A 19,881-nucleotide genomic window follows, 5' to 3' on the forward strand; every position below is an offset into this window, starting at 1 on the left:
TGCAATATAGAAGTAGCGAAGTAGAAAAAAAAATTAAAACAAGATGTGAGATAGGAATCTTTAATCAACCTTGTTGTGTCAGCCTAGGCCTAGCATTCTTCCCAATCTTCTGAGGTTACCCAGCTCCACTTTGAAAATGGATTACTTTCCACTGAAAACAATGCCAAAAAGGAGCTTTAGCTCTCCTGGGGAGAATTAGAACGGCCTGGATCATCAAATGGGAAAAAATAATCATTATCAGTAGCAGTCAGAAATGGAGGGGAAGAAAAGGTGAAACCAGACTCAAGATGTGGAATGCTTAATGTCTTATACATTTGAAGACCAGCATGAAGTGGCAAAACCTTGCAGGTTTGTGATGCAAAGGAACTTTTGCTTCCATTACTGGATGATATAAACAGTTGTTTTTTCTCCAAGATGTTTTGTTCAGAAATGTAGTTTTTGTAAACAACTTGGTAACCAGTCCTGGAGAGGGTAAGGCACTGATACAGCACTGTGTGCTTTCTGTTAACAGTTCTGAGTGAATACCAATGCATATGAAAGATAATATATATTACCTCATACATGCTAACAGATGAAAAATACATTACAAGGACTAAATATGGCTTAGCACTTCTACATCTCTAACCTGGTGTCCCTTGTTTTGGGTAAGAGAAATTTTCCAACAGTCCTTGCCATCAACATCGAACCAAGCCTACCTGCAGGTGATCCTACAGAGAGCTCCAGAGGGCTCTGTGGTGCCAGCACAACAGCCTCAGGTCCCTTTGTAACCAGGCTAAACATAACTTGCGATTTGATACAAAAACTTAATTCTAATTTCAACTGCAGCCGTGTACAGCCGGCAGAAAAACCAAGGAAGTGGTAGAATATCATTTCCCAGATGCTACGAGGTTGAATCTAGCTTAAAGCAAGATTGTTCAAAGGTTAGTTTACTTAAAAAAAATAATAATAATAATTAAGGAGCAATTCTGAAAGCACTGTTAACTAACATTCATTGACTCATTATTTGGGGGTTTTGTTTGTTTGTTTTTAAGCAAACTATCTTGCATGAATGTTCCATACTACCAATGAATGCTGAGAGAAAACTATTGACACAGATACTTCCTATACATGTAACTCTTAGCTTATATAGGATGATCACGCCCTTGGCCATGCTATAGTCCTCTTTTGTAGTAGTACAGCAATACACTGCTGACTTCAGTTAGGGATTACTGCTCTTCGGACACAAACAGAATGTAATCATACACCTACAATTAAGTACATACTTGAACGCTTTATTAAATGGGGAAAGCCTAATGAATTGCTGCGTACCTAACTAATGATGAAATAGTAGTGATACATATATTGAAATTGGGGTTATCCTGTGGATGCGATGCACCAGTGATCTACTAGCCACTGATGACTGGAAAGCAGTGCACAGCGAGGCTCTGAAAGGCCACTGGCACGCATCAGCATGGTCACACATGGGTGGAGGTGTCTTGCAATGGCCCTGAAAGTCTGGGATTTGCTGATAATGTTCTCATCCTTAAATAGGATGGCAGAAGCTAACTTAAAGTTTCCAATCTAATGCCTATGTAATACCAGTTTGAATCAGAGGCTCTTTCTCCACTAGCACATGAGTCATCTAAGATTAACTTTCCTCCCTTTTTTCAGTTCCTCACCCTGATGCCACTGGTGCCTTTAACCTTCTGTAAGGGCAGCAGCGCTAGTACAGCCACACTGCTCGAATTTTAACCACCTCACCAATAACTTTGTTGAGGGAAAATTTAAACTACAACGTTAAAATTAATGGCACTATCCAATAATCCATCTATCTAAAAATTTATTGATGCTTAGGGAATAAAACCAGAGTGGAACTATCAATAGTAACACATATAATGGTGACAACCTAGAAAGGCTTTTAGTTAATTGCTTATACTTTTTTTGTCTCACTAATTTTAAATTTTAGTCCCCTCCCTTCCCCTAACCCAGTACAGAAGTATCACTAGGTGCCTAGAGTGGAGCTGGGTGCCAAAATTACAGCTGTCACAGTGCTGAGTGTGACAAACCCTAAGGTCCTTCACTAAATGCATGTCCTGCAGTGGAAAACCACATGAAATCATATACTGCTCTAAGCGAGGAAGGGAGACAGAGGCAGCAGCCCTACACAAAAACAGCAGAGCAAGTAACAGTAAAAGGTCAAAACTGTTATAGAATTTGACAGAAAAAATCCGCAGTGGAAAAAATTCAACCACCTCCAATGCTGAGTTTATTAAACCTCATCAGAGTTTTTGAGAGGGCAAGAAGCAATGTGTCCAGACACAGCTGTGGCAGCTGAATGACTGCATGCCTTCTGTTTCCTCTTAAAGGGATTTGTCTTGATACTTAATTGGCAATTTTACTATTCCTTTTTGTTCAGCAGTGTTAACAAATTTTCCCTTCCTTTGCTGTAGAGAAGGAACCAGCATAGTAGGACTGCAAGTTAGGCTGTAGGTATGGTGCAGATTCCACAGATTTGTTTTTCACAGAAAGCCCAAACCATCTTAAAGTGCATAAAGCAGCTGTCACACCACATTGTGATAGTAAGCCTGTCATACCTTCGATTAACTTCTGGCACACAGGCATGGACTTACATCTCTTCCAAGACAGTCAAATAATAACAAAAAAGCAACTTCGATGCTACCTGAAACCAAACCATTCAAAGCACATTACCCGCATTCCTTAGCTGCAGGCACTGAGCCAGGATATGGAGATAATCATTTGGGCTGACCATGGGGGAGGGAAAAAGGAGTTTAAGGACTGGAGAGTTACTCTGGTCAAGTACTCCGGTCAAGAAAATCGAGCCAGAATTTCATCTGCAAGGTAGCAATGCAGACTTGTATCTCCCTGACTATGTGCACTAGAGAATTAAAGTAATTATGGATATCACAGCATTTTTTTTTTCCTTTCTTTGCTTGCCTCTTTCGTCTGTTCCATAGAAAATAAGGATCCATTACAAGCAAACCATTTCTCTCCTTCTGGCACTGCTTTTCCAACTGTGGCTAACATTCCCTGCTTCAGGAGGGCAAACTGCCCAGCGTAACACCCAGCCAACAGTGGAACACTTTACGTGGGGGAAAATTTTCTCATCATCTCCCAAACATGAACTGCTCATTAACCATGCTCAGCAAGCCCGAGATTTGATGACCACAATTATGATCTTACTTTTACATATCTACCGATATTAGCAGTCAACTCAGATGAATCAGTTCTTTTAATATTGCAGTATCTATTCTTTGTTTGATTGCCCTCTGCAGCAGTGGAATTTGCACACTGCAGAAAAAAATCTGTAGTGGCTAAAAAGCACCCGTGGGACACAGACCTCTTTTTTTTTTCCTTGTCATGAATACTATTTTTAAGAGGGGAAGGGGGAAAGCAGTAGCATCTCTATGTCACTGCAGTATCCACAAAGCAATTTTGTGACTCAGCCACTTGAGGAAAAATGCCTGGACATTATTATTATTTTTTTTAATAATTCTAACTATGGATTCAACTCTACCGAGCATGGCATCTTTCAGGTTGTTAACAATAGCTAACATACCCTGTTCCACTTACTGTGTCATTCAGATCTGTCCCAAGAAGGTGGGGAGATGACAAGAGCAGGAGCAGTCCCTGCGGGACTTAATAGACTTCAGCTAAAGTTGGAGTTGCAACAGATTGCAGATTTGTGGCTTTACCTACCCTGTAACTCTTCAGGATGAAGTATAAGCAGAACATACGTTCTTCTTTTTCAACCTCCAACATAGATAGCCTTAAAAGTGGGTTGTTTATTCCATTGGATAGTAGCAACACAAGCAACATAGACTCTGTTATAGGTCTTCGGTTGTTGCCTCCTCATATGTAGGGAACGACAAAGAATCCTCTGCAGCCAGGTACTACTAGACTGTCATCTAGAGCTCTCTAGAGACAACGAAGGAAGCCATTCTAATTTGTTCTCCCCCCATGCTCAGCAAAGTTGAGCAGTACAGAATGGCTAAGCTGTAGAAAAGGATTTGCATTCACAGAATGCAAAGGGGAAAAAAAACAAAAACAAAAAAACACACACACCCCAAAAGTGGTCCCAATTAATGTCTTGGTAACTGCAGCTGCAACAAAAAAAAACAAATCTGCTCCATGGTCAACTGCAATGGCAGCACTTACAGTAACAAAGGCATCTCTAGTTCAGCCCAGAGCAGAGCAGGCTGAGGGGAGGCCTCATGGCGGCCTGCAGCTCCCTCACGAGGGGAGCGGAGGGGCAGGCGCTGAGCTCTGCTCTCTGGGGACAGCGACAGGACCCGAGGGAACGGCATGGAGCTGGGACAGGGGAGGGTCAGGCTGGGGGTTAGGGAAAGGTTCTGCACCCAGAGGGTGGTCGGGCACTGGGACAGGCTCCCCAGGGCAGTGGTCACGGCACCAAGCTGCAGGAGTTCAAGAAGCGTTTGGGCAATGCTCTCAGACATAGGGTCTGGTTTTTGGGTGGTCCTGTGTGGAGCCAGGAGTTGGACTCGATGATCCTGTGGGTCTCTTCCAACTCAGGATATTCTGTGATTCTAGTAACTTTGCTTTCAAAAACAGAGTAAGTACCAAAAGCATAAAAGAGAAGGAAAAAGTTAGAAAAAGAAATAACAGCCCTGTGTGCCCTGGTTTCTATACAGAGCGTTATGTACTCATTTAGAGCCTAACACAGTCTGTTAAAACCCTAATGCATACGTAATACAAATAGAATGTATTTAAAGAACACCAAAAACATATAAAACAAGAATTTTGGAGAGTGTCTTACCTTTGACCCAATAAGCGTGTACAGCCACTGGATGGTTTCATTATGATTTATTACTCCATTCATGCCATCAACATAGAGCATAATTTGTCCCAAAGCTATTGTAAAGAAAAGAGAAAAAAATATAATCGGACCTGGTGAATATATATATACACATATATATATTATAACCCTAAGAATTGCTGGCCATTTACCGTAAGCACTGTTTTCCAGGGACATGGGGTGCCCAACTAACAAAAGCTACACTGGGCAAGGATTCTGCTGGACAAGATCCTGGGCAACTGCAGTAACTTTACTGACTTCATCTGGATGATATAAGTGTGAATTTCATCCAGTGGCAAGCATGGGCACTTGTTCCTTTCTAAAGGATGTCAGGTTTTATTGCCCCAAACTCTGAAAACGGTATTCTACGTGCTGCTTACTATCCTAACAGATCCATTACCTAAAATGCGTTAGATCTTGTGAGTCAAAACTTTTACCACTTGTTTCAGCACTATATAATGCTTGAATCAGTGGCAATTGGATTGACCATTCCAGTTAATTTCAGTAATCTGAAATTACAGCAGGGCAATTAACACAAAAAAGGAGAGCAAATATTCACCATTGCATAGTGCTCACTTGCAAGTAAGAGTTTTGCATTTTAGTGAGAAAATACAACAAAGCATGGTCAACAGTGGATCATCTTTATTCATTTATTCTAAAGCATTTGCAACGTTTCAAAACATGCTAGCAAAATATTTCATAACAATAATTCCATAGTTTGTAATCCTGATAATATAAGACTTTCTAGAGAAAACAGCTATTAAGTCTTTTCAGACTGATAAGGAAAGACATTTTTCATAAGGATTATGAAAAGTGGATTAGCAAAATTCATCTATCATCTTCAAAAGTTTCCACTGTTAGATCTTCTGCTTTATAGCAGGAGATCAAAGCACAGTGGGATGAAAAAGAAATCACTGATGTAACACCTTTCAGCACAGCCTGTTGGCATAACAGCTCAATTATATAAGGCACAACCTGACAAGCCCCTCGTACATTGCTTTATGGAGGAAAAAAGGAAAAAACCCACAGGGTGAGGAAAATTACGACATTATTAATCTTCCAAACACATTCTAAACATTTGCTGAATATGATATAGGTTGTGAACCATGCAGTACTGCTTTCCTTGAGGGGAGATCTTCAAAGAAATGTGCATGTTAAGCGAGAGCTTTAAATACCTCTATAAGCTGAACAGCTTTCATTTTTACATCAAGTCTCCTCCTTTTTCTCTGGCCTAACATTAGGTACTTTTATTCCTTATCTAATCTGTTACACCAAGCTAGAAGCAAAGCTTGACCCTCCACAGTCACGAAGACAGAAAAGGAGAGCAAGAGTGCTGTGTCACGGCGATAACTGGCATCTTAGGCAGGTTGCCCTGTTCTGGGGAGGTGCCCATCTCTCTCCACTGCTGTACAGGAAGAAATCATTCACCATGCTTCTAAGACATGTCTCAGGTGAATAAAATTAGGTGGCAGGGACACAGGCCCAAGTGTTAAGGTAAAATAAAAATGTAAGGCAGTCAAAAAACGAGATAAGAAGTACACCGACTGAATAAATGGCTTCTTTGTAGCACTTTCCTTGCAGGTCTAAGTGGAGAACACTGATATCCCATCAGTAATCAGAGAAAGTTCTTAATTCTTGTTTTTACTTCCTTTCAATACCAAAAAGATTTGGCCCTTGATCAGGATGAGATCCAGTCATGATAAGGTCACCAAGCCTTTTTTTTTTTTTTTTTTGTACAAATTCTTCGGTTGGGGGTGAAGGGATTTAATTTGAATTTGAAACAAATGTGAAACAAATTTTACTCTTGGCACATGCTTTCCAAATTAATATAGAAATCAAAGGCAGCAAGAAGTCTGCTTTTAAAGGCAAAACATGCACACGATACAAAATTACTCTACTGCTTATACTTAAGACCAGTTAGAATGGATGTTTAATCGAGATCTGGAATGCATTACTCTTCAGCCTCTTAGATGCAACTCTTCACTACAATAGGTTAAAGCAAATCAGTAGACCTTAGAAAGAAGCCACAGAAAAGTTTAAGGGATTCCTGATAGCTTTCATCTACTACTACTAACCTTGCCCCCATCTCCCAATTCCTTTTCCCACAAACTTTTTTTTTCTTTTTTTCTGTTATTATGAATGATATCCCAAGTACATGACAGCATCTGTATCTTTCCAGCAACAGAAGGGGTCTTTTGGTTATAGGTGAAAAATTAGTAACACATGATAAAACCACTGGTGCTGCCACTTGATGTAGTGGCCAATAAGCTTCATGGGACAGGAATTACAAAGAATGCCATGAAACACCTAAGACAGGAGATACATTTGCTATGGAGTCATGCTGTCCACATACAAGGCAGGGCTCCAGTTGTTTTCTGCCACACATCAAGTTATCAGCTGCTGACAGACCTTGGAACAGAGCTTCGTATTGTTATTTCCTGTCTCCAGGGGTCAGAAAAATGAAAGCAAGACATGAATGGCAGGGCTGAGGGGAAACTGACTTTCATTAGAAGGAAGAACAAGTTATGGAATATCTATATGTACTTTACATAATGTTGATGCCTGATAACTTCTTCAGAAAGGAAAATAATTATATGAGAAGAGTGGCGTGGTTTTGTTTTTTTTTTTTAATGTAAAATGTTTTTTACGTAATGTCAAATGTCTGTGCTGAAGAAGCAGAGGTAACACCCGGCAAACAAACTACAGAGGTAGAATGAGATGAGGAGACCACAAAAGCACTAGTGTAGGAGCCCAGCTGATGGGCTGCACGGTTCACAGGCTCTCCTGGAGCTTGGGACTGACTGAGCACGGCACAGCAGCCATGCACTGAATGGACACACGGCACCCTACACCATTTGGTATTCCCTGCAGCTTTTTTCTGCAACTGTTAGCCTACATCTCGGCCTATGGCCATAGATTGCTATGATAGCTGTGGCTGTAGTGCACACTCTCATACCCCATGTGTACCCCGTGTGTGCATGTCTGCTTGCACATGCACAAACACACACAGCCTTGTCCAGGAAGGGCAAGCTAATTTGCAAGGCAATCTAAGGTTGTTCAGCAGGACAATCTACTCCAAAACCATTTAAGTTCACATTCGTACGTGCCTTCAACCATATTTTTTTTTTGACTGAAAAACGAGGAGGTTATTTAATCCGTTTAATCCCATCTCTCAGCCAACTGGAATTCTCTTTGGAAGTATATCGACAGCATACTTGCATTAGGAAAGCTTGCTGTTGTGCAATAGGAGGCTGGGAGAGGGGGGTTTAAATACGGAGCAGACTTAATTTGGAATTTCTTTGTTCCCACCACCCTTGTCAAACCCTTAATCTTTTGAGAAAGTAGTTTGTGACTTTACCCATAGCTAGTTTCAAGGGGAAAATTGCTCCATTTCTTAGGAAGGGCTTAGCTAGAAAAAGGACAGACCAGCCAAAAACTTCATAGATTTGTGTGAAATAAAAGGTTTAAGAAAGCCTCTAAAAACTTGCCGGTACTGGCATTGATGCTCTCTTGGGATCCTCTATAAAGTTAACAGCACCAAAGGGGAAAAACTCTAGCACAAAACATCATCACGTTCCCATCCAGGCTGTCAAACTTTTCAAAGCTGCTTCCTGCCCACACACCTGCTTCTATAACCTCCTCTATCTGCTTCATATTTTACCACAAGCCTGCTTAGAGAAAACAGCAGCACTGAACGAGCAGAAGTACTATTTGCTTTCAGTTTCCAAAGAGCCAAAACACCATTCATCATGTCAAGAGCTATGGCAGCAAAGCACCTTGTGTTTAAATCTGAATAAGCAAACATCCACGGTGAAGTGGGCCAAAGCCAGGCCCTGCCTGGAGGTTTCAGCTCCCAGGGAAGCTCCTGGCCCAAATTCAGCAGGCACTACATCAACAGCTGCAGCAGTGTTTGCTGCGAGCTGTGTAACAACGGTGAGCATCAGCGCCTGCACACCGCACCTCAGGGAAGACCTTATTGCCTCCAAAACGTCCAAGGATTGCATGCCACAACCCATGGAACCATGAGCTACAGGGCATGTGAGCCTATATGGCAATCTACATGGATTTCAAGGCAATCAGTCATTTCCACTTGCTTGGCACGCAGTCTACCACCGCTGTAAGACTTCCAATGAGCAACATTCACACAGGCAGGATCAGGGAATGCCATAACGGGGCAAACAAGCCACAAAACACCACAAAGGCCTAGAAGAGTTACAGTTACCATCATCAGTTTACATGAAGATCCTTTTCCCCAATGGTGATGAGAAATCATCGTTACTTACAGCTTTGTTACCACCCAGCTACTCGAAAATTAACAAAATCACAGCACAGCTCTGTGCTTGTAAGAGGTGAAATCAGGTAAAATAGATGACCTGGCCTCTCCAGTGCTTCTGAAAACCATCTTACACTAAGCAGCACCGTGCCAAACCTTGTGACTCATAGTCACTCCACAGGCTTAGAACCAGCTTAAGTTTTTATGATTTTTCTTTCTTTGTTAGTATTGGTATGCTTCATTTTAGCTTCAGTGCAAAATCTGTTGTTTATATACCTATTCCCATTTCTTTACTCCTGCTAAAGATACCGTAATGTCATTCAGGAAGTTAAAAACATTTTTATTTAAAACATTTATAATGTTTTATAAAAACATTTATTCCTGGCCACAAATGCAAGAATATTTTGTTTCTTATCAAAGTTTCTTTAAATCCCTCTTTGTCTAATCCTTTCTTTTTAGCCCTTAATTTTGGTGAACCTCTAATGATACTTATGAGACAGACACACATTTTTGCTTCCATGAAATTGATGCAACCCCAGAGATAAAGGAGATGTGGTGAGCACAGTTTCTTGACAAGCTGTGACTGTGGCATGTGAGGAGCAGTGTCCCCAGCCATTTTCTTTTTGAGGGAAAGGCACTGAGCACTCCTTTGTAACTCTGCTCCAGGGCCCTTGGATTAGCAGGGCTCTGGTTACAATTCCAACAAGGCACACACACAATGATCTCCTTTCCCTAAAGCCTGCTACCCAACGGCCCTTAGTGCCCCAAGCATTCAAATAGAGAGAAACGTGGCTCTTCCTCGAGAGATAGCCAACATATCGCCATTCCAGGACCTCAGAAAGCCCTCAGAGAGAAGCCTCCTCCACTCCATGCTCCTCTTGCCACCCTTTCCCCCCCTTTAAAAAACAGCACCCAGCAAGTTCAAAGGACATAAGGCAGCTTTAATCAGCTCAAGTATTTCAGCAAAAGCTGCTCCTTTACACATGACGTGCAACACCTGTGGCAGTACGCCAGCCAGCCAGATGCCAAAGGAGCACACCAGAATTGCATCTGCTCTAACATTTCCTTTGTGATATTTCTGGCAATTCACTTGATACGACTGCAAGGAAAGGATATGCTCCAAGTTGACTCTGTCAGCAGTTAACCTGAAAAATGCATTTTTATACAAACTGAAATCTGACTTACACACGTGCATTATAAAAACTTCGCCTGGTTAAACATAATTGTTTTAATTCTTATTTTATGCTGCAGACCTCGCATTTTTAAATGCAACATATTCCAACATGTTTTACAAGATTAATAACACTTAACAACATGCAATAAACTGGGTACATTTAATCATTAAAAATAAGTATGTAACAAAAAATATTAATAAAAGAGCAAGTCTCCTAGCATTAGAGCACTATTTTGCAAGTTGACTACAAGCATCTAAGTATGAAACGCTCATATAGCTTTCCTAACAAAATCTCAGACAAAGATATAAAATCCTCAGGCCTGGCAGTGCATTAAATTTCAACCAGGGACAGAGGTTTACATGCATGACAAACCAAAATGGTCACATTTTTCATTGATCTGATACAGACATACGTGAAATTCAAGAATTTATAACAATTGCTTTTTTTTCAAAAGCTAGAGAAATAATGACACATATTTCCAAGATTTTCAGGGGGAAAAAAAAAAAAAAGCCCAAAGACAAAGCTGATGGAACTTTATAAACAAATACTGGCTCTTGCTGATACATCCAATAGAAATACTTTTAAATGGATTTTTTTCTCCTTGATTTCTCTGGAACTCCTATTTCTTCTCTGCATCAATCTGAGCTACAAAAGTAAACAACGCATCATTCATTAATGATGAATAGCACAAAAAAGACCATGAGAAAATTCATTCTACCTTCAGGGCAAGAGTATGAGTAGTGTGTAAAATTAAGCATTGGGCTACATATAGAAAAAGAAGAAAAAAAGGTTGAATAGATGATTGCTAAAAGATGACCGTTCTTTCTTGGAGCTTTATGAAGCAAAACTCCTGTGTAAAAAGAGAATGTGTAGTAACCCTGAATTAAGATTACAGATTGTTATGTATGCATACATAGGGCTGAATTTGGGCAGATGCTTCTCAACAGAAACAATATAGGCTGAAACATTATTTAATATTCTTCCATCGTGTATGTAGTTATGTATTTTTCGTAAAAATTTAGATTTAAAAATATTTTCCGCAGAGACTTCCACATATGCCCACCTATCTTCATTTCTTGAAGAACAGAAAATGATGGTAAGATTCCCTGAGAGATCTTGTAAGGAGAGGTATTCTGCAAAAGCATCAGGTAAGTGCAGGACACCGCCCGCGTAAATACTAAAGCATTAACTCCACTTGGCTTACACCCAAGTCTGGGCTGTAACTTCTTCCCGCAGCAAAAGAGACATGGTTTTGTTCTAGGGCAGAAATTAATCTCAACTTTTAAGGATTAGGTGTCTCTTCTCATCTCCAATAAAACAGTTCACATATCCGTACAGTTCTGAGAAGACGCATCTTTAAACTTTTTATAATGGATTTATCATGCTTGGGCATCTGAGTGCTTTACAGCAGCACAGTTTCACAGACTGGGATGGCATCTCTGGAGATTGTCCAGTCCAGCCTCCTGTTCACACCAGGGTCAGCTACAACAGTTTTTTCAGGACTGTGTCCAGCCAGGTGTTGAGTTGTCAAAACCAAACAGCCCCTCTGGATAACCTGTGTCAGTATTCAGTCACCCTTGGTATTAATTACACTTTCTTAGATCAACTTTAAACTGAACATCCTGTATTTCAGCCAGTGCTGATTGACCCTTTCCCTTTAACTGGGCACCCCTGAAGTCTGGCTGTCTTCTTACTTCCTCCAGCCATGTGTTTACTCCCTCTCATAATATTTAAATTGAATTAAAATGAACTGAAATTGAAAATTAATCCATAGCCAAAACCACGCTGAGCTAGAGGCCAGAAAAGAAAATTTATCTTAAATTTAGGGATAAACCAGGGAAATTAGCCAAACTCCCAATTAGTAACTGTGTAACGGTTAAACAAGCAACGACCCTAAATAACATATTTCAATAGGCAAGATGCAAAGAAAATTGCCTTAGCCATTCTATTTGGCAGCCGATTGAGTAATTTAGTCTGGCAATGTGCTAGATGTGACGGATTTCAAGGCCTTTCCCTCCCCATTAATCATCGTGAATGTAAGCCTTCTGTCTGTGTAAACAATACTAATCCTGACTTTGAAGGTACAAAGAGAGAAGCACAAACCAACCTTTGCAGAATGGGAAAGAAAAAAAAAACAAACAACTTTCTGCATCTCCCTTCTCTTGAACTCCTCAGAAACCTATTTACCCTGCACAAAGAAAGGTCTCGCAGGTGCTAGCTGTCTTTTATCCATCATTATCAGTTACACCCAGCACATGGGGTTGGAATTCCAGCATCTCCTCTAAACACCAAGAAGCTAAGCCCCGTGAATGAATTTGGCATTCTCACAGGGAAACGCACTGAAGTCAAATACGTGTTTTGAAGAAAATGCAATAAAGATTTGGTCTGAGCAAGAGCAACTTATTTTGATTGCACACCTCAGGCACAGAAAACCAAGGGAATACATGGAGTTGTTTTGTTTTTCTCCTCTTATATGCAAATAGGATCTTAACTGACTACAGTCAGGTACATTGGAAGTGATTATCAATAAAAAAGCACACTTTCTTGGGGTTCCTGCCCTATGTGCAAAGAAAATCATGGGGTAACACAGTTGGACTGTTTAGCGAGTAGAATAGTGTGGGAACAGACAAAGGACAGGGTAACTTTTCACATACCAAATATTTTTGGTCATTAACAGAATCTCGTTAGGACAACAGTAAACCTTCTAGGATAAAACCTGACAGTTGTGAAGTGAATAAATGTGGATTCTCCTTGGCTGACTTTTTTTAGTTATTTTTCTTGCAAGAAAATCATAGAATCATAAAATATCCCAAGTTGGAAGGGACCCATAAGGATCATCGAGTCCAACTCCTGGCACCACACAGGTCTACCCAAAAATTCAGACCATGTGACTAAGAGCACAGTTCAAACGCTTCTTAAACTCCAACAGGCTTGGAGCGGTGACTACTTCCCTGGGGAGCCTGTTCCAGTGCGCGACAACCCTCTCAGTGAAGAACCTCTTCCTGATGTCTAGCATAAAGCCACATTTCCCAATATTTATGCTTTTCCTAAATAAAAAGGGAGATTCTTGGGAAGCAGAAAGCAATGCTCTGTGGTCATGTAGCAATAAGTTATTACTATCACGAGCGCTGGTGTAAGTTCAACTTCGTTCTTCAGGGTGATACTCTGAGCAGGTAAACATGGGCCCATCTAGCACCCTGAAGAAGGAGTATTGCAATTGGTAAAGGAGCTGAATGCATCTAGACTAGAACATAAGCAGGGAGACTTGCACAGAGTCAAAAATGATATCTGTGGGAATGTAAAGCTATTTCTGCTACTTAAAAACCAAAAGCTAGTCTCCAATATCCAAATATTATGATATTTTCTCAATAAGCATGGATTGATAAAAATTTACGTGCTATATTCTTGAAGAACGGAGAAGCAACAAAAGATGAATGAAGAGAAGCACTGAAAATAGTAATCTTCTACCACTGGTGTTTCCCATCACTTCCCACAGAGGGTTCTGCAGGAAACAAGCATGCTGCCAAAAGTTACACTTAGGTAGCTCTCCAATTTTCAGTAAAACTCAAACAGTATTTATTCTAACTGTTAGTGTAAATTATGCTTGGGGAATACCATGGAAGAGCTGCACTGAGAACAAAAAAGACAAGTAAGTGTCTCCAGCTATTTTCTTTCTATATGGAGCTCTTTTAATTCTCACATTGCTTCTTCATGTGGCAATGTATGCTAAATGGTGTTCCCTTTTCTCCCAAAATAAGGAACTGCATGTGAAAAAGTTTCACAATAGAAGAAGAAACATTACACCATAGAACACCTTAAGTAGGTAACACTTAAAATTTCTTAATACTTGTTGCTAAAATGAAAGGTTTTTAGATAAGTCAGAAAAGTTCCTATTAATGTACGCGTCTCTTCATCTCAATGGACAGAAATGCAACAAGTGAGCAAACAACACAGAAGCACTGTGATCATTTTGGGGACACTCGAGTAGTGCTTGAAATAGTGGCAAAACCGTATAAAGAAGCTTTACTTTCTATAATTATTGTTTTCAATATAAACTTGAGATTTCTTCAGATTTGTCATCTTGAAGCCAACTGATTTAAAAGTCTCTGCAGAACAGCACACCAAGCCATATTTTCCTGTCCAACTATATATCAAACCATCCAAAATCAATGATGAATAGTAAATTAAAAGCTTCCTCCCTTGCTTATGAAGTATTGACTCAAGAGAACAAATCAGGATAAATAAGAATTTAATATATTTTTAGCTCAGCAACTAAATTAAAATAGTTCTTAAGCAAAATGGGACAAAGAAGTGTGTCTAAAGCAAAGACTGGAAGTAAGGCTATCTTAGCATCCCAATTTCTGCACCATAGTGTCCTGTCTAGAAAAGCTCAAACAAAACCTCCTGATAATAAAAACTGATTGATTCAAGATCTCTGCATCGTTGTCTGCTGAGGAATGCATTCCAACAAAGTGATTTTAAGAAAACATACATCTGTCATATTTTATTCACTATGCTGCCTTAAAACAATAATGAGTATATCCTTCTAATTTTCTCCATTGGAATTATACCAGGACAGATACCGAAACCAAATTCCTGATACACTTTTCAGATATTTATTGTTCTTCGGCTTGCCTCTTGCAGACGCCACCCTGCAGTAATGTGCGTGCCATTAAAGAATTCACTTTCATCTCCTGAGTTTTATGCTTGTTAGGGCAAATCAATGAAAGACTCTATTCTTCAAGTACTGCCTAAACAAAGCCAAAGTCAGCACTAGAAAGCAAACTGATACAACACTTCATTAAATGTGCTTCTTATTCTTTCTGTTTCAAGTATGTCTGCTGCTATGTGAAATTTAGGGTTATGTATTCTCCTTTCAAATCTCACAGTAAAGAATGTGCTGGAGGCACAAGTTCGTATCTCGCATTTGAAGTGGACTTCCCATGAGAAAGAGGTGGAGGGATGAAACATCATTACAAATCCTTTTAAAGTACAGAGCTCACACATTTCTAAAATATCGATTGAAAATGCTGTTTTGTGTCTCTGCTCATTCATCACAGATACTGAGCAAAGATTCCTTCCAAATTAATTGTAATTCTCTTTTAATCCCGCTATTCTTTTTTTCCCTTCAGCACACTGAATGTGAGAACTCCTTTGAATACTGAATCCCATCTTCTTACAGCAATTTTTCCAGAGAAATGTAGCCGAATCAGTTTCTTCAGTGTCATGCTCAGTCTTCTTTTTTCCTCTCTAACTGAATTTAGATGGCTTACTATCCAAATAGAGTGCACACTGATTACACTTTTTTCCCTTTCTCAAAATTCTCAGGCAAAAATATGCTTACAAAAAGTAAGAAATCTTAAATTATGGTCATCAGAAAGGCAAATTACAGAATCTGTGCCTTTCATTTAGCTTTCTTACTGTATTATAAAGTTAGTAAAATATATTCAGAACAGAAGGGAAGTATCTGTGAACCTACGCTTCATTTGACCTGAACATGAGGTCTGCCATTGGTGGCTAGTTTTCACCTGCGTGGTGGCAGGGGAGAGAATCACATACTGGCTAAAAATGAAGATGGAAGGGGCGGATTTATCAGTGTGGCAGTCTAGATTTCTTATTTATCAGTACTACATAAATGGGAAATGCCACTGAATAATCAGTTTACTTCCAAAAACATTTTGGGCTGATTTCATTCCACTGTAGTTGTGATGACACGATTCGGTGACCATAGCATGTTGGTAAACCTCTGTATGAATGCACGCACGTTTCTCTGTGTGGTTGGTCAGTACTCCATTAGCTGGAGCCCACAGGACCGAGATCCCTGGGTAATACCAACACTGAAGAAGACGATAAAGAGGCAATTTGGGGACAGGGGAGTTTAACAGCTTTTCATGTTAGATTAAGGTTTCTGAGGTCTGCTCAGTGAGAAAGAAACTCAAATCGCACATGGAAGCAGCTAAATTACTTCCAGACCCAAGCCAGTCCTTTAAGTATCACGGACACTTCCATACAGGCTCTTCCAGTAACTAACGTGGACTGAACCCAAACCATCTGTGAGTAACTGGTGCAGAAGACCATGCATTGATGCAATAGCTAGTCCACAATCAAAACAAATCCACCACGGCTAATTAACAGTTTCTGGATACTTAGAAAGAAGTTAAAGGAACGCTAGACCTACAAAAATTAAGCACTCAAAATTTAAGAAATGACAGAATTAGGATTCCTGTAGAAAACTTCATTCAGCCAATTCTACACATAAACTTAATGTCAAAATCAATTTATAGAAACATTTTTTTGAGCTTTTGACTACTGCCTTATTCAAAGTTAGGGCTGGAAAATACCGTGTAAAAAGCACTTTCACAATGTGTGGTCCTAGGAACTTTTTAGTGCAAACCTCCTCTGAAGACAAAGTATTTCATTTCCTGCAGGATTTTCACTGATGTTCATCAACATACTAAGTACTTCTCAGCTCTGAGCAGACTTTCTGCATAGCACACCTCTGGGTTAAAAAACAAACAAACAAACAAACAAACAAAAAAACCCTCACTATTCTATTGTATTCTGCAAAGAAGTCACAGCTTCCACTAGCTCTGGATGTCATATTTAAGACGATCTGGTTTTTGAGAATACGCTGTGCTGTAACAGTACTTCAAGTGTCCATTTGACAGCTGCAGCTGAGGTTATGTTCAGCTGTCGCAATATGTCCTCAGATGAGTTCCCCAGCAAACAACAAACACAGAAGAACAGGGAACATCACAATACTTTCTTAAAGGTTTAATTGAAGTTACTTGCCTAGCACTCATTGCATAAGAGTACCAGGGCAGAGTTTCTGACAAAATCACAGAATCACAGAATCATCTAGGTTGGAAGAGACCTCTAAGATCATCTAGTCCAACCTCTGACCTAACACTAACAAGTCCTACACTAAACCATATCACTAAGGGCTACATCTAAACGTCTTTTAAAGACCTCCAGGGATGGCAACTCAACCACCTCCCTGGGCAGTCCATTCCAATGCCTAACAACCCTTTCAGTAAAGAAGTTCTTCCTAACATCCAACCTAAAAAAAATCTCTGTCTCTATTCCAGGACACCTGAAAATTAATCATAACACCACCCTTTTTTTCCCCCCCTGCACTTTCAAAACTCATTTGTGTTCTAAATTTTGAAGTAAAGAAAGGCACGGTGCCACTGCAGGCACAGCTCCTCCACAAGATGGCCCCTCCTCTTTGTCCAAGAAAGTTGACTTTGTATACTGAACAAAACGGAAGCCTAAGAAAAAACATTATATGATCATAAAATTAAAGACTGTATTACAATTCAAACAAATCAAGTAGCGGAACTGAGAATGACTGGCAATCTTTTTTCCCAATGTCTGGAAAACCTGGGTGTACAGGCATTATATTGCTTTATTTTTTATTTATTTATTTATTTTATAATATATTTTATTTTGTAGCTGATATCCTTGTTTCTTAAAAATAATAATATTAATTAAAAAATTCCCACATCATGCCCTAGTGGGACGAAATTGCTAGATTCATCACGCTGCTTGTGGCCATTTAATTGAACAGAATAAATACTACCCCTATCAACTCTTTACAGACCCTAAAGCAAAACAATGAGCAAATTTACCAAACAACTCTGATTTATAATAAAAGTCCCAGTCAGACTGGTTCACCAGACATGATTTTGAAAGTACAGGATGCCATTGCAACAACTCATGGGGTTTGAAGAAGTGAGGTTTGTCTCAGATGGACAGTCCTTTGGGCTGATACGTCCAGAAGCACGTCGCAGATCGGAGTTTTGTCAAACCCAAGCTACTGCCTATGTTCTACAAGACACCATTCCCCCACATGCAACCATCGTCTTGCGATCATTCTCCCATTCTTGGGATGACTCCTATCTATATCCCTGTTTCCTTAAAAGCAGCACTGATAAAATGTCACTAACTCCAAGCTTTCTCATCGCCCTCATAGAGACTGAAGAGCATCCTCTTTGCACCATGTTATGGGAAGGGAAGATTGGGAGATGGGGATAGACAACAGACCTCTGATCTGCTCCAAGACCACTGCTCCTGTAGCCTCCCACTTGTCCTGGAAGGGCATCTTTAGCTCCAAGGAGCTGTTTGACAAACGTCTCACCCTGTTTTGGGACTGGTATTCTGACATCTGGGAGACTGCTGCAAGCACCAATTGCTAACACTTTGATTACCGTTGCCATTCAGAACGATTTCTCTTTGTAAAATGAAAGGCTGTGAAACAAAATGGGGTAAATTACAGATTTTTGTCCACAGAAAACTAAACTATGAGGTGGGTACCTGCTGCTGTCTTTAGCTATAAGACTTCTTGCTCTTCGCAAAATGATTACTACTATCTCTAGGGCTGTTAAATTTGCTTCACAGTTGCAATTGGGAATTAAATTTCACTAACCTCATCCTTTCTGATTGCTTGAGGCAGAAAGGTAGGCTTTCACTTTTCATACAGTATAAATAATGGGAAAATAAATAAATAAATAAAACACTCGAGTTGCTTCTTCAGTGAAGAAAGTTCAGCGGAATGGAAATATACCCATTTTGATTCACTGCTTGATTCAAAGAAATTTATTGTAGAATAAAGTGCAAGGGAAACAGAAGTGCCTCAAAGCCAGTAATTCACATTTTGTGGTCAAATAGCAGAAAAAATAAATGTAAACAGTAGTTATCAGTTGAATAAGGACAGCTGCTTGCTACTGCATAGAAAAATCTCGAAGAGCTTTAAAAAAACAAAACTGCAGTAACAAAGCTGATTTAAACCTGTAAAAAAAATTATACACAGCCATTGCATAATAAACGTTACTAAACTGTTTTACATCTTCCTGAGAATGTGTTGAGACTCCAATATACTGCTCTGTGTGAACCTCTGAGAGGTTGCACACCAACTTGCAAAAGAGCTTCTTAGTTACAGAAATCAGTGACCTAAAATGCATGCAATCCAAGTGACTTTACAAAAAAGTAAAATATGAAGTGGTGAGAGAAAGAGTCAACATTGTCGGTAACAGTATTAAAAAAAAATAAAGTCTATTCTTTCTCATTTTCCTTAATCTCATTTCAAGTTTAACATACAGAAGGGCTCAGAGCCAGAATTCTTATCCAAACTACATAAATCTCTAGACAAACTCTGCAGACTATAAGGCCCTGTCCCCACAAAACCTTCCAATTTTTCCTAATGCTGCTTTTTAGCAGGAAAGATAGCTACCTTTTCCTCCAAAATCTTCCTTTAGAAGAATGACTGCTCTTCCTTGCAATGCGTTTATTAAATGAAGCAGGAATGGAAACCAGCCCCCCTCCCAGCCTGCAATGAACTGGGGTGACTGTAACAACAAGGTACCCCATGCTGCTTCTGAAAGAGATGCAATTTCCCTACAGCCTCCCGAATTCCTGAGCAGGGTCAGAGGGAGGGAGCCACATTCACCACCACACAACCTATTTCAGGCGACTGGTCCAGCAACGTAAACGTGGTAATACCTTGGGAAAGGTCTCGTAGAGGAATTGTAGCATTAGCAAAGCAATTAATTTGTGGATTTTTTTTCCTCCCCTGGGTTGACCTTATACATAATGACCTTTTGCTTTACTTTCCTCCCTTG

At 39.9% G+C, this 19,881-nt stretch overlaps 1 protein-coding gene across 9 annotated transcripts in view; it reads right to left on the bottom strand.

Moving 5' to 3' along the window:
* The window catches only part of FHOD3 (formin homology 2 domain containing 3), a 410,386-nt gene that overhangs the window by 158,064 nt on the left and 232,441 nt on the right, over positions 1-19,881 (bottom strand). For all 9 annotated transcript variants that reach the window (XM_083826789.1, XM_083826793.1, XM_083826785.1 and 6 more), the window contains exon 6: positions 4,775-4,869. In XM_083826789.1, coding sequence (XP_083682915.1) covers positions 4,775-4,869 — 95 coding nt within the window. The remainder of the gene's footprint in view (positions 1-4,774; positions 4,870-19,881) is intronic.

Source organism: Anser anser, assembly GCF_964211835.1.
Source record: "Anser anser genome assembly, chromosome: 2".
NCBI classification, from domain to species: Eukaryota; Metazoa; Chordata; class Aves; order Anseriformes; family Anatidae; genus Anser; species Anser anser.